The sequence below is a fragment of the Anabrus simplex genome, chromosome 1, assembly GCF_040414725.1.
Source record: "Anabrus simplex isolate iqAnaSimp1 chromosome 1, ASM4041472v1, whole genome shotgun sequence".
Classification (NCBI taxonomy): Eukaryota; Metazoa; Arthropoda; class Insecta; order Orthoptera; family Tettigoniidae; genus Anabrus; species Anabrus simplex.
Genome location: NC_090265.1, coordinates 416,445,497 through 416,461,975, shown reverse-complemented (window position 1 = coordinate 416,461,975; position 16,479 = coordinate 416,445,497). Strand labels below are relative to the sequence as shown.

Below are 16,479 nucleotides of genomic sequence, written 5' to 3'. Positions count from 1 at the left end.
TTTCTAACTTATCTTTGATTCATTTGCTCTCTGATCAGGAGACAAGAACGGCTTGGGAAAAAAAATATGGGGGCGCTGGGCTATGAGATGATTCTCATCTCTTTTAACTGGTATTTTAAAAGATTCATAATTTACCCAGTATGACTCTCTGTTTTGAGTCAATGTATATGATTGCTTAGAATCTATGGATTCTATTCCTTTATTTATTTATTTTATTTTATTTTATTTTCCTCGGCTTGCCATAAATATGCTGGTTTAGTGTACTGAGAGATCCCTGTTCTGTATATTATTCTTTTATTTATTTATTTATTTATTTATTTATTTATTTATTTATTTATTTATTTATTTATTTATTTATTTGCTGCTGCCGTATTTCAGTGTCCTTTCTTTTCTTCATGTCTGTCATATATTCGTTCCTACATAGGGGCGGAAGATAACACTGATCCACCTGATCCGTGTGTGTGATGAGTGAGTTTGTGGTTTTTGATTGGAGACCTGTTTTGTTCTCTTCGGCTTCAACGTCTGGCTTGAGCTTATGTTCTGTAATATGGTGTAACGCTAATGCTGTACGATTCATGTTCACCTTTATGTGCAATATGAATATGTCGTGTAGCGTGTGTGTTGTTACTTGGTTATGGTGTTGACTGGGTGAGCCGGATCTATACTGCGGTGACCCAGATATCTAATCTGTGCTTTCAGATCAAGCTCATAAGTCATTGACTGACTTTTTTCATGCTGTTACGGTTCTTATCATAACATGTCTTGATACTATATTATTTACTCTACTTTGCATATTTGAACTCCGCACATGCACACACGTGTGTGTGGGTGTAGGCATTGTGTGATTGTCGGATCTGTGTTATTTTTCAGTGCGTTATGGATGTTGCTTCTATTTTATCTATTTTTTTTCTATTTTATCTTACTACTGTTCACGGCTTGCTCAGCCAATTTATTTGCCTACTTCAGGATCTTACTCTCAATTCTACTTGTTTCATTTGATTCATGTTTATTTGCTTCTGCAACTCTGGCAACTCCTTTTAACATCCTTTTGTTTTGATATTTGTTCTTTTTCTGCCAGTTTTGCTTCTCCGGTGTTCTGATTTTGGGGAATACAGTCTCTTTGGAGATTTTTGGAAGTCATGTTCCTTTTAAAATAATTGATATAGCCTTGTCTTATCTGGGGAACTGCGATATTTTTTTTCTTGTGTGAGGGCTGCTACTTTCACCTCTTATTGACGTTTTGCCCTTGAGAAAGGAATGCTTTGCATCAAATTTTAATTATCACTGTCTGATAATAATTGAATACAACTGTGTCACTTTCCACAATACTTCTGTCGCAAGTGTAAAATTTCATGAGATTGAATTTAACGAGTCACACGACTTGATTTTAATTAAGATACCCTCATGCACTATGTATGTGGGTATCTGTCTCCCTGCATCACCCCATTTTGCTCGTTTTGTGCGCACATTTTAATTCTTTTGCCAATTTTATGTTAAGAGGCGGCCGGAGTCAGTTCTAGATTCACATTTTATTTCAAAATATCGCCACTAGTCTCGTTGATGTCGACAACTAACTCCACTGATAGTTACATCGCGGGTGCATAGATCGCAGTACGAAAGGCCAAGGCCGAACGAGCGATTCCCCTCTCACCCTCCAGCGTCACATAGTCTGTCACCAGGAAGTTGTGGTACAATACTTGCGCGGAGCTGATGGTGTTGACATTTGTACGGAATGCGAAACATTCCAGGAAATTATTGAGCATGGGTTAGTGCTGAACAAAACAGTCAAAATAAGGTACTGTTTCCGACAAATATAAATGAAATGGCGTATGGCTTTTAGTGCCGGGAGTGTCCGAAGACAAGTTTGGCTCACCAGATGCAGGTCTTTTGATTTGACACCCGTAGGCGACCTGCGCGTCGTGATGAGGTTGAAATGATGATGGAGACGACACATACACCCAGCCCCCATGCCAGAGGAATTAACCAATTATGGTTAAAATTACCAACCCTGCCGGGAATCGAACCCGGGACCCCTGTGACCAAAGGCCACCACGCCGGACACTGTTTCCGGTGATGAAATGAAGTAGAGCATCAATCCCGTCCCCGCCTCACGTCTTTTCCTGTACCGGCCAGTCAGTGAAACATAATATAATTCTATCCAATGTAAATACAAACTGATATAACAGAAGTTAATTAATTTACGAATTTTTTAGTCACACAGTGATACTTTGGACATACGATATATATTGTAAAGCGACCAAGAACGGAATTTTCCAACAACCGTGTGTAAAAAAAAAGAGCCTTACAAATTTATAACAGTTTTTTCCTCTTGGAAACAAACAGTTCTGAAATATATAAACAATGTATAAAACATCCCATTGCATATTGTGTTAAAATTTGAATTCGATCAAATAACTTGTTTTCGGAGACACAGAGGTGCCGGAATGTTGGCCCGCAAGAGTTCTTTAACGTCTCGACCTTCCAATACCACCGCCCTGAGCCAGGATCGAACCTGCCAAGGGGCAGAAGGCCTGCGTTCCCGAGCCGTTGTGAGAGTCTCTTTGTCTTTACAAAGACGGATTTGAAGTAGTATGTTTTCGTATAAGTTTTAAATAATAAATGTTACAGCATTTAAATATCCATTAGTTCTGTATTTCATGACTTGAGTGGAGTGTAATTAGAGTAACTACTAAGCTCAAAAATATACCACTTCATTCTCGCTCTCGGTGACGTCAGGCGCTTTAGCCAATAGCAACGCTGCTCACCGGAATGACCTATCTGACCTGTGAGTTATTCCAGTTACGTTGGATAACCCAATTTCCAAGAAATACAAGGACTGTAAACGACGGTTTTGTATACGTACCCGTTATGAAACTCAGAAACGGTGCTGGTAAAGAACGCAACAGCTGAGGGGCACTGCAACTCCCCTCTGTAGGCGGGGGTAGTAGAATAACACCCACAGTATCCCCTGCCTGTCGAAAGAGGCGACTAAAGCGGGCCCCATAGGCTCTGAACTTGGGAGTCTGGGTTGGCGACCACGGAGCCCTTAGCTGAGTCCTAGCTTTATTTCCACTTACTTGTGCCGGGCTCCTCACTTTCATATATTCTTCTTCTTCAAGTGACATCTCTTTTTTTTGCTAGTTGCTTTACGTCGCACAGACACAGATAGGTCTTATGACGACGATGGGGCAGGAAAGGGCTAGGAGTGGGAAGGAAGCGGCCGTGGCCTTAATTGAATCAATTATTTCAGAAAGCAGTCAAGTGCCAAAAAATGGAAAAATGAGTTATACGCACATTTTGGTGCTGAAACCAGTCAAGAAACGTTGTCCTATAATAGGCATTACGCTGAATTTCGTATTTAGTTCAGAAACCAGTTAAGTGACACCGCTGCTGTTCTGAATCCACAATAACCAGCTGTTCATCTGTTTTTTTTGTCATTGTTGTGTTTCTGGAATTGCATGTTCCTAGTTTTGTGAACAACTGATTCAACAAGTGTTTCTTTTGTTCAGTGCAGTGTTTTTTATATTCTTAGTAATATGTCTCGCCTCTGTGGTGTAGTGGTTAGTGTGATTAGCTGCCACCCCCCGAGGTCCGGGTTCGATTCCTGGCTCTGCCACGAAATTTGAAAAAGTGGTACGAGGGCTGGAACGGGGTCCACTCAGCCTCGAGAGGTCAACTGAGTAGAGGTGGGTTCGATTCCCACCTAAGTCATCCTAGAAGTGGTTTTCCGTGGTTTCCCACTTCTCCTCCAGGCAAATGCCGGGATGGTAGCTAACTTAAGGCCACGGCCGCTTCCTTCCCTCTTCCTTGCCTGACCCATCCAATCTTCCCATCCCTCCACAAGGCCCCTGTTGAGCATAGCAGGTGAGGCCGCCTGGGTGAGGTACTGGTCATTCTGCCCAGTTGTATCCCCTGACCCAATGTCTGAAACTCCAGGACACTGCCCTTGAGGCGGTAGAGGTGGGATCCCTCGCTGAGTCCGAGGGAAAAACCAACCCTGGAGGGTAAACAGATTAAGAAGAAGAAGTGATATGTCTGAAAATTCAGAAGCGGGTTCAAATCCCACTGTCGGCTCCCCTGAAGGTGGTTTTCTGTGGTTTCCCATTTTCACACCAAGAAAATGCTGGGGGTGTAACTTAATTAAGGCCACGGACGCTTCCTTCCAACTCCTAGGCCTTTCCTATCCCGTCGTCGCCATAAGACCTATCTGTGTCGGTGCGACGTAAAGCCACTACTGTAGCAAAAATAAATCAGAAGACGAACCTGTATCTAAAAAGGAAACGAGGAGTGGTAGACAAACAAACTCACATGCGTAATATTATTCGGAATGCAAGGGTAAAAGGAGGTTATATTTCTTACTCAAACAAGGAAGTACCTGGTCTGAGCCCTACATTATTCTTTGTTATTGTTTGTTTTAGGTGCCCATCAATATCAAGAAGATACGTGAACTAAATGCCTTAAAACCTTACCTGATGGCATATGAATACTTTTATGACAGTGTTTTACAATGGCCTACTACAGAGACAGAATGTGCTGTGGAGTTTGTTTATGCGGATTGATTACCTCCTGTCACGATGAGCAGGCATTGCTGATTTCATCTTTTTGTATCAGCAATACAGTCTAAACCTATTAAAATATGTTTTTTTTAACAAATATGGGGTTTATGACAAAATCCCTTCAAAATTCAAGAACGATCCCATAAAAATATGTTTGCAACACTCGTTTATTTCAGAAACCAGTTAAGTGGAAATTTGTTCCGTTTTTTTTACGGCAAAGTTAATAAGCACAACATATTTTTCCTTAGATAGAAATTATTAAGAGATATAATACTTTCAAGCTAAAATATTAAAACCCCTACCGTCAGGTCCTGATTTCAAGTAGTTAGCGCCCTGGGCAAACAATATTTAGCCGCCCGCCCCTCTGCTCGTTCTAAAAAATAATTAAATATTACAGTTTTCAAGATTATGAGTTTTTAAACAGCACATTATGCAAATACAGTTAATTCTCATAATTAAAGTTATCAAGCCAAATAAAGATAACAGCCAAATAAGAATGAGGCTGTTTTTATTGTTATTTAAAAAGCTGTTGGTTCAGTTTGATAATTTGTATGTAAGTAAATAATTTTAGAAATAAGACATGTTTTCTTCATAAAATTTAAATATATAGATTAAATTCAGGTTTTAAAGTTAGAATAGTTTAAAGTGTTTTATATAGTCTAATAAAATAATTGGAATAATTTGTGGAATGTAAAAGTAATCTGAGTGTAATGAATTTAAGATGTAATACATACAGGCCATAATTACTCGATCCGCCAGCCGCCGACCCTCAAAAACTGGCGCCCTGGGCAAATGCCCAGTCCGCCCATTTGTAAATCGGGGCCTGCCTACCGTAACATATTGTCTGATGCTAGACAGTTTCTTTCATTTTCCCAAAAAGGACAGATTTGGCGCTTGACTTGTTTCTGAAATAATCGATTCAATTAAGGTACAGCCCCAGCATTTGCTAATAATAATAATAATAATGTTATTTGATTTACGTCCCACTAACTACTTTTATGGTTTTCGGAGACGCCGAGGTGCCGGAATTTAGTCCCGCAGGAGTTCTTTTACGTGCCAGTAAACCTACCAACACGAGGCTGTCGTATTTGAGCACCTTCAAATACCACCGGACTGAGCCAGGATCGAACCTGCCAAGTTGGGGTCAGAAGATCAGCGCCTCAACCGTCTGAGCCACTCAGCCCGGCCCAGCATTTGCTTGGTGTAAAAATGGGAAACCACAGAAAACCATCTTCAGGGCTGCCGACAGTGGGGTTCGAACCTGTTATCTCCCGAATACTGGATACTGGCCGCACTTTAGCGACTGCAGCTATCGAGCTCGGGTTTTTTGTATCTAGAACCGCAACTGCCCATATTGTAATAGGCTACAACTGAAAGAGGAACAACATATATTTATAGCAATTTATTCTTATTCTACTAAACCTTAAAATAGTTTTATAAAAAATTATACACACAGAGATAATACAGAAACATTAGTAGCAACAACTATTCAGTATGCGGATTCTCAACCATTACTACATCTCTTTCTGTAACGTTACGCCACTTAGCCATTCTTTTAGTGAGATATGTTGTAGCTTATTCGAACTGACGATTCACCTCCGACCTACAATTACCAATAAAAATAAGTTAATTGTCTTAGTTTGAATAGTAAACATCATTGCGTCACTAATATAACAATTCAATAAAATCGGATAACACCTACCTCAGATAAGGCAGCTGTTCTAAGTTCATTCGCAATTTCATGGTGTTCTTCACCAACATATTTGTCATATTCTTCGGCGTGTTTTTTTTTTTTTTTTTTTTTTTTGCTATGGGCTTTACGTCGCACCGACACACATAGGTCTTATGGCAACGATGGGATAGGAAAGGCCTAGGAGTTGGAAGGAAGCGGCCGTGGCCTTAATTAAGGTACAGCCCCAGCATTTGCCTGGTGTGAAATCGGCGTGTTTTAAAGAATAATGTCGATGAATGTTATTTTTTTTTGCTAGCGGTTTTACGTCGCACCGACACAGATATGTATTATGGCGACGATGGGATAGGAAAGGCCTATGAGTTGGAAGGAAGTGGCCTTAATTAAGGTACAGCCCCAGCATTTGCCTGGTGTGAAAATGGGAAACCACGTAAAACGATCCTCAGGGCTGACGACAGTGGGATTCGAACCCACTATCTCCGGGATGCAAGCTCACAGCCGCGCGCCTCTAACCGCACGGCCAGCTCGCCCAGTGTTAACATTTTTAATAAAGTTTAATGTCTTATTACAAATCAAGCATTTTGCCATTCCACTGCACTCGGTAAAAAGATACGGCATAATAAAACACGACAAAATATAACGTGCTATTAAAAGGTCATACCACAACTAGCGAGTAACAAAGTATTGTCAGCGTGTTCACTGCCGCTTGTTATGAAGCCAGGGTGAGGAAGCGACTGATAGCAGCTGAAGATCTCGCTCACCACATCCCTGCGTGGGTAAGAGCTAATCTGTCGTCATCCCTCTTCAAGGACAAGGCGCTGCGGCATCTGACGGAAACTGGCTGAACTACCAGCACTAGAATTCAGCCGACACTCGGAAGTCAATAAGCAGAGCTTTATTAAAATCACGATTAAATATATAAAGAAACCCTAATTTTGAAGTATGTTAAAGTAGCCCCTTAGAGAAAAATATAAACTTCGCTACGGTATAGTTTGCTTCCAATTTGAACACCATCTTGACTTAAAACAAGTTTAGGAAAACCACGGTTCAGAGCTCAGTTTCATATGGAGATTTGTTATTTTAATTACCATTTTATAACTATATTTGCATTCCTTTTTGAAATGTTTTTGCACTAATGAAAAGTGTATCACAGATTACCGTGCGCTATAAAAGCAAAATAATTTTACCTTGTTCCGTTTCCTTATGAAAACTCTTACAAACTTTTGACCCATGTTACAACAACTACTGAGCTGGTGGCCGGCCGTTCCAGCTCCGGCCGCCTCTTAAGAAACTGTATTCATTTTTAATTGATCTCTGCTTTGGGTACATGCCTTTTATACTTCATTTCTCTAGTCTAAGAGGCCCGGATTCAGCTCCTGGCAGTTTCTAGCCAGTTTCGACTGGTCCACAGTAGATAGGTAGCTAGGTGAGTGGTGTATAACTCAAGTTGGTCGAAGTTTTGTTCGATTCAAAATAGTAGCCAAAGTCATTCCTCACAGTTGCACATGGTTGAATGTAACCTCCAATTCACTGTCTAAGAGTATGACCAGAAAATAATGTTTAATAACCCACTGCTCCAAAATAAAAAGGCTCCTACTAACATTTGTTTGAGAAAGAGTGTGATCTGCTATAATACTTCGATATTTTTGTTGGCCCCTGTGCACGTTTTCATATTTGTTGTCTGGTGTTTCTCACACCTTTCAGTATACCGGTACTTGTTATTTAATAATCCTCAGCAGAAAAGGTTTTCATATTTGTTCTCTCGTGTTTTTCACACCTTCTAATACTTCCCTTGCATCTTTAGAAATGGCAGATAAGCCTATAGTTTTCACTGTACCCATGGATACATGATGTAAAATGCCCTCATGTCAGAAAAAATCATATCTAGTGTTTCTATATCCCTGTTGAATAGTTTTTATTAATCCATTCATTAGTACGTTTTCTCGCTTATCACATTCTTTTTCCTTGTCCCCTGCAGAAATGTCTAAACGAGGTTTCATTGTACCTATTTCCTTAAACTGAAGGAAAAGCGTATATATTTAAACCCGTCTGCTATGAATTTCAAGACTGCAATCTGTGCATAATCCTGTGAACTGATTACTGCTATTTTCTTTAACATACTATACAATGCGAATCACTCAGTGTAAAATTATTATATTTGTTTCTATATAATCATGAAAGTGTCCCCATCCGTGACAATTGCACTCGAACTCCCAAAACTGAAACATTTCACCGAGTGCTCGTGAAATTTATTTTCAAGCCTGTCCATATGACGCAAAATCTTACCTACTTAATATGAAGTAAATCTCGCAAATTAAAAATATATGGAAAGATAAAAGGCAAACCGTGAAGGAGACTGAAAATGGCCCATATAGCCTACAAGGTAGAAAAACAAATCAACGACATTGCTTACCATAGTTCTCATTTCACAATCCAGTCTCAGAATGCTAAGAAGCTTTTGATTTGATTTTTCCTTCACAATTACTTTCAGTAACTGTCACTTTCTCTTACACCTTCCCTCACGTTCCATAAGCAGTCGTGTTCCCCCCCCCCCCCCCCCCAATGGAAGAGGTTGTTGTTTTTATTCTATGCTACCTTTCATATCGTTGCTTCTAATCTCACAAGCTCCCTCCAGTGTCTCTTCATCCCTGGGGAGATCAGAAGCATGGGAAGAATCTTCCTCCCAGTCTACTAATACTGCACCTGCAAAGTAAATATGATAGTATTATCTAAAATTAGTGAAATCTGTTCAGAAGATTGAGAAAGAGAAAGAGAAATGAAGGAAGTAGCCTACCTTTGGAAAAGTGCCATTGCTGTCGAACTCATTGGTATCCTCTTGAAACTCCCTAGGTATAATTTCTACATCAATAACGTCTTTACAGAGATTGGGAGGTTTCGGTCCACCCCTGTTTGGAATACAGCTTGGTGATGTTCTGACATGACTCGCTTTGCCTCTTGCTTTATGAATCACCACTGCTGTTTCGATTCGGTCAAACATCTTTCACACAGATTTAGCTCCATATATCTTCAAATAAAACAGAGCCTGTATTAAAATGTAAACAGTCACAATGACAAAGATTCACAAACAACAGTAATATGGTAAGTGCTTATGAGAATCAATTTCATACTGATTTTTCCTCCTGGGACATTTTGTGTGCACATATTAACAGAAATATTTTAATGCTCAGCTCTTATAAACAACATTCGATGCAGCGATCTTGGATTTATTCGTATCCGTCTTCTTGGATTCTATAACTGATGCATAATCCTTTACAATTTCTTTCAACAAATTCTGAAAAGAAAAAAGAAAAAAAAAGCTCATGATTTTTTTCGCATCTCACTTACAGGCATGAAATACCATATTTGCTCGCATATAACTTGCCACCGTGTATCTCTCACACCCCATTTTTAACATTTGAAATTGCAGGGGGAAAAATCCCTACACATAACTCGCATTGATTTCTGAAGTCATAAAGACATATGGTACATACACGAAATAAAGTTTGGGTATGACGTGGATGTGCCTACATCAAATATTGGGACTGCACCAATTGCTGTTACCGTACTTTGTACGTGACAGTACAAGAAGAAGCTGCATTTCTTTCTACCTGCAGAACATTTGAGGCTACCTGTTGTAACAGTAATACCTAAATCGCAAAAACCCGCACCAAGGCCGCATACCTAGCCAGTTAGTCACACTCAGCCATCCCCCTCACTCTTCCGTTCTTGTCAACATGCTTATTGCTACCTGTCCAGCAGAGCGAATCATGTGAACTGGGAGTGTTTCCCTGTCCAGGCAGTCGAGTGATCACGGTATTAGGTATCATCCATCTGTTGTATTGTCGACAAGTACCAGTATTCTGTCTTCACGTTTCATTGTTGTTTCTCAGTTAAGTTTTCTTGTGTAGGTCGATCTTTTAAGTTATAGAGAAACGTGGGAGTTATATAAGGCTGGGTTTAAACTCAAAGTGATAAAATATGTTGAAGAACACCGTAACAGAGCTGTCAGTCAAGAATTCAGTGTGAATGAGTTTAATATTCGCTACTGGCGTAAAGAGAAAGCTGCGCTAGAAACCACCAAACCAGGCGAGTTGGCCGTGCGCTTATGGGTGTGCAGCTGTAAGATTGCATCCGGGAGATAATGGGTTCAAGCCCCACTGTCGGCAGCCCTGAAGATGGTTTTCCGTGGTTTCCCATTTTCATACCAGGTATCGACAGATGTTTCTTGAAGGCGGGCATCCCAAATGCATTGGACGGATGTCGGGAAGATGCAGTATGGGATGGTGACCAGAATAATGCACGCGAGAACAGCTCGGAGATTGAAGGCAGTGACAATGAATACGGTAAATATGCCAGTTATCTTGTTTCAACAGGCTAATGCAAATTTTACGTTTTTTGGGGAAAATGATCTTTTGCACACAAATCGCCGCATATATCACACACCGAAAATGTTCACACTTATTTTTGGTCAAAAAAGTGAGACATATATGCGAGCATATACGGTACTGTTGCTGCCGAATTTAGCTGTAATTGGTATAACTCTCTAGTTTAGTACATTTTTATTAATTATAATTGCTTACCTTTTCCATACTATCCCAGTTAGGAACTCTTGATCTTTTCATAAGCTTTTCCATTTTTTTCATGGCATTCATTACACAAGCAAGCTGCAGAAATGTTGATATCAGTATAAGTCAATTTTCCGCTGTCTTTCACTTCATGTTGCACTGCCTTTTCGATATGAAAAGTTGATTTGTGCTACCATGTGACTTTTCGGAAGGTTTTGCTCGTAGATAACCAGCAAAAGCGATGATAAAGGCGGTGAACGTGCGAAATTCATCAGTGAACTACAGGAAGAGATTCCATTAACTACACAAATGTTAAACAACATGCTAGTTCACAACACATTCAACATGCACTCTCTATTAGTTAATCTAATTTCTACCTTCCTTTTCTTCTTTCATAGATCATTTGACTTTACCCGAGTGGAATACTGTATGAAGAGGGGAGCACTCACACTTACTTTTATTGATATCAATACTTCATATACAGCAACTTATATCTCAACAAGAAGACGTCTTAGTAAAAACAAGCATGTTCATCAGCAGAATAATGGACTGAGGATGAGCATATACAACCCCATATACAACTGAACATGACGTTCTTTCACATATTTGTGGCCCAACAATGCACTTTTGAATTTACCTTGTACAACCGTAGGATATAATGTTGGCATTACAGCACAAGATATTTAAACTTGACACAAGAATGTCAGAGACTCTTTAGACTTGAAGAACTGTACCCTGATTTTAACATTATAGCATAATATTTTAATGGAACCTGTGGCATTCACGTGATACAAGGATGTCAAAGCCTTTTTAGACTTCAAGATCTGTACCTTGTTGTATATATTTTAACATTATAGAAATATATTTTTTTGGAATATGTGGCATTCATGTTTAGTGTAAGTAATGTTTTACAATGTACAATCGTTATTGAATAAGCAGGTTCATCAGCAGCTGACGATGAAGTAATTAATAGGTCGAAACCAGTACTGTGTTTCAATGTGATTGAAATATTTTAGACACTTTATATAATAAAGTATTGATTAGGTGGAAAACTCTCATTCTTTATACTTGTGTGTGAATGAAAACTATCGAATGAATCATTCGATAGTCACGCTTCACAATCGGTAGTCTACTGATAGTTTAGAGCATTCAACATTCCCATTACTATTACACCCTGCTACTTTTCACTGATTTCTTTTCTTCAAAAACACAGCCTGCTACTTGTTTAGGAACATCTTAGTGAATGAAGAAGCCGTTGAAGTCGAACAGATGACAAAAGCACGGTGATAATCGATAATGTGATTATATATACTCGCATCGAGTTACAGCAGACGACGATTATCAATACATCTACCAGTTGAACTTCAAACACTGCATCTCGTATTACCAGCTACTATCGAGAGACAAACAAAACCGATTTGGATGCAAAAAGGGAAAACAAGCGTGGAAATTCAACATCCGTACAATAACATTCATCCGTACAACCATAAAACACACTCAAAATCCGTACATTTTACGGAAAACCCGGAATACTTGGCAGCTATGCAAACAACCCGTCCCCGAGCCAGAAGAATTAATCACACGCGATTCTCCTATCCTGCCTGCAAATCTGTAGAAGGTGCAATGTCTCTCATTACAGCAGCTGAGATCATTGTTGCTATCTCTGCCTTATTTATAATTTATTTTTAATTTTTAATTTTTTTGGTGATATCTGAAGCCATCTCTTTTCAGTTTCGACTCTGTTTTTAACTGTTAGGTTCTTCAGTCAGCCGAAACTGATTTTGAATAAACATATTTATGAACTACCTGAAAAAGAAAACACGTGGTAACAGAACTGTTCCTTTTTCAGGTATAATTCTGTTACCATCTGTTTTCTTTTTCAGGTAGTTTATCAATTTGTTTCTTCAAAATCAGTTTCAGCATACTGAAGAACCTAACAACCATAGATAATGGCAAGGCAACTGGGCCGGTCAATATACCGGTAAGTATTTGGAAGCAGTTGGGACAATAAGCAGCATATCCCTTCTACCTGGCAGATCAGCATTACAGCAACCACATGGAAAGGAAAAGGGGATATCACTGTTTGTACCAATTACTTCCCTATTCATCTCCTCTGCTACACTATGAAAATCCTTGAGTGTGTGACTGATGCCCATATTTATAGCATCGTTCACCATCTCACCAAAGCAGTGTGGCTTTATTAAAAGCTGCAGAACAACTGGCATGATCTATGCTGCCCGTCAGCTGATAGAGAGGCATTTGAAGAAAAGAACAGTCCACATGGCGTTTCTGGACTTACAAATGGCATAAAACCGGATCCCACAGAAACTGACCTGGTATTTGCTTTCTTCCCACAGTGTACCTGAGGCTTGTGTTTGCTGGATAAAACTCCTTCATACCACCACCTCCAGTTTTGTTCGCTGCACTGCTGGTATCACTCAGCTGTTTAGCATTGTGGGCATCCAACAAGGTTCACCTTTGTCACTGTTGTTGATCATTCTCTGCATGGACTATATGACTGGTCTCTGCTTTATGCTGGCTAGTGACTCACAGAACAGAACTGAACTTGTCAACCAGTGGAAAGAAAGACTGGATATATACAGACTGCAGCTTAACCTCTTGAAGACTGAATACATGAAATGTGGCACTCAGACAGATTCTGGCTAATGGAATTCCTCTTATAAAGTCTTGCGATTTCAGATATTCTGGTTCTCTCTTGTCAACAGATGGTGGCACGCTCCTAGATGTTCGAGCTCAACTAAACACTGCTTGGCTTAAATTATGGCAGGTCACAGGAGTCCTCTGTGACAGGAAGATATCTCTGGATCTGTCAAAGGTATCCTGTACAATTGTCCGCTTAGCAGTTCTCTAAGGGGTGGAGTGTTGGCCTTCACCTACAAGGTACAAACAGATGCTTTATATAGACACGATAAGACACAGAGCAAAGTTCTCTGCGAAACGTGAAGAATTTCACCTTATTTTCTTGACAAGACATAAGTCCAAAAGCCTACATCATGTCTCTAAGTACAGGCAATGAAAGCATCAATGGCAAAATGCTTTATATGATGGAAATGAAGATGCTGGTAGCTGAGAGTCATGTGGCTCGATCATATCAGGAATGAAACCATCTGGACCTCTTTTAAAGTTTCCCCGATACAGGACAAGGTGACAGAGTTTTATGTCTTGTTCTGTTTTGGCAGAACAGTACAATCATCAGTATTTGAAGGTTTTAAGAGACATCTGGTATTTAGATGAAAATTCTATTATCACCTTTATATAACAAAGATGCTGTACTTTCTCAACAAAACTTTGAATCCACTCACCTGTCCAACCAACAGACAATGGGCTTGACCGCAGTGATAATATTGGCCACATCCGCCAACGTCTGTGTCGTAAGGGGCAGGGAATCTGTATGCTCCAGCAGTTCAGTATATAAACTGCGAGCTCTGCAGGATAAGCGTAGTGCCAGGAGTTGTAGATTTTCTCGGTCCAATTCATAGTGCTACAACAAAATCAAAATAAATTATCACTAGCCAATCGCGCAGTCAAAGCATAATGATGAGAATTTAAAAAATGAGTGCAATCTGCTCTTCTCAGAATGTAATCCAAATTTCATCATCAACAGATGTATCCACAACCACCACCTGCCTCTTCAATTAAAATTTATTTATCGTGCTTTTTTTTTTTTTTTTTTTGTGCCAGGAGTGTCCGAAGACACGTACAGCTTGCCTGGTGCAGGTCTTTCTATTTGACGCCCATAGGCAAACTGCATGTCTGGATGTGGAATGATGATGGTGATAATGAAGTACGGAGTCATAAGCCCTCATTCCACATGAACATTGCAGGGAGACTTGGAACTGAATCCAGGTATTTGGCATACAATCTAATGATTAAAATTGTATGCCATCACCTCTCCTACCCTGATGGCTAACATTCTGATGGTGAAAATCTTTTCCACCAACCTGACTCAAACTGGCTAACCACAGTGTCAGACCATATAGACTTGACATCTTAACTATCATGGCCACCAGGTGGGCTTTAAAATATAATGATACATCTAAATCAAGTCATATAGAGAAAGATAAGAACATTGAAAGGTACACGTAATAGGATAAACACAACAAGAAGTCAGTGTGGGAAGAGAGAGAAATAGAAAAGGTACAAAAGGACAAGGACAATGCTGCGGCTGTCGGAGCACCACTGATGATGGACACACACATGCGACTGTTGTAAGATGTAGCTTCCCATATTGTAAAGCTTAGAGTGAGCCCAGTGTGATACATGTACCAGGTATCCCTCTTCAAGTCTGCATGGGACATGCATACGTCCAAGCAGAAGCAGCTTTCATCACCGAATACCAGACTGTCATAACTCAATTCGACCACTCGTTTGTCACATCCCTGTAGGCATACTCTGCAGTGGGAAGGGTTATGTGGTAATCTACCTAGAGTAACGCATGATCAAAGACCTGTCTCTAGTAGACGATTTCTGATGATTCGGGCAGAGACTCTAGCTGCAACCGGAGCTCGAATGCATATTGCTATGGCCATACATTCTATCACTGCAGTCCACGTAATTTGCCAGTCTTCATGTGCATTGGTCTGATGTGGCAGTACCATACCTAGTGAATGTTTAGTTTCGATATATATACCATACCGAGCTTGATAGCTGCATTCGCTTAATTGCGGCCAATATTGACTATTCAAGAGATAGTGGGTTTGAAACCCATTGTCAGGAGCCCTGAAGATGGTTCCCCCATTTTCACACCAGGCAAATGCTGGGGTTGTACCTTAATTAAGGCCCTGGCCGCTTCCTTCCACCGGCATATCATATGGCCAGGCAGGCATCAATTTTTGGTAATGGGACAAAGTCTCTCATAGTGCACTGGCACTGCCGCTGGCTCCGAGTAGCCTACGCAGTGGCCTCCATGGTATGCACTAGCCATGCATCTTGGTGGGTGTGCTATTTACCAACTGATGAGCCCAACTTAGCACACTGGGGCGAAACACTGGCAACTAGGAATGAGTTAGCTGGAAAATTTATAATGTCCAATAACGGACCATTTATACTGGTATTAACTTACTTGTGTACATGTGTAATTGTTCCTTTGGTTTTATTGTAGAGTACTGAATCAAAATCTCACAAAATAACTATTAATACTGCAGTTAAGTTCGTAAACTGTCAACCTTTACTTAAATGTCAAAATTCGCTGAGAGAGCATCAAAAATTTACAATTTTGTAGCTGTTTTGTTTCAATTTTTTGTCTACCTGCTCTCCCCACCTCCCGCCCATATTCCCCAGGCCAACGGTACTCCTTTGTTTTCTATAAATGTTTCCCCCCCCCCACTCCTAATTTCCAATCACCACCACTGTGCAGAGTATTACAATTGATGGTATCAGAAAAGGAGAAAGATGTTTGGAAGGAGATTTTGGAACTATACAAAGATATGGCCTATGTGATATTTCAAGTTCCAAGGACCACTTCTATTTTAAAAAGGAAAAATGGGAAATATGTGGTGATTTGACTGCACAAAATTGAAAATCTTAGTAATAGCTCAGGTTATTAATTTTTTTTGCTTTACGTCGCACTGACACAGATAGGTCTTATGGTGACAATGGGACAGGAAAGGCATAGGAGTGGGAAGGAAGCGGCCGTGGCCATAATTGA

At 40.1% G+C, this 16,479-nt stretch overlaps 1 protein-coding gene across 2 annotated transcripts in view; it reads right to left on the bottom strand.

The window, feature by feature from the left end:
* Positions 1–16,479, bottom strand: part of cnk (connector enhancer of ksr) — a 316,579-nt gene that overhangs the window by 263,260 nt on the left and 36,840 nt on the right. For both annotated transcript variants that reach the window (XM_067135099.2, XM_067135098.2), the window contains exon 3: positions 14,135–14,313. In XM_067135099.2, coding sequence (XP_066991200.2) covers positions 14,135–14,313 — 179 coding nt within the window. The remainder of the gene's footprint in view (positions 1–14,134; positions 14,314–16,479) is intronic.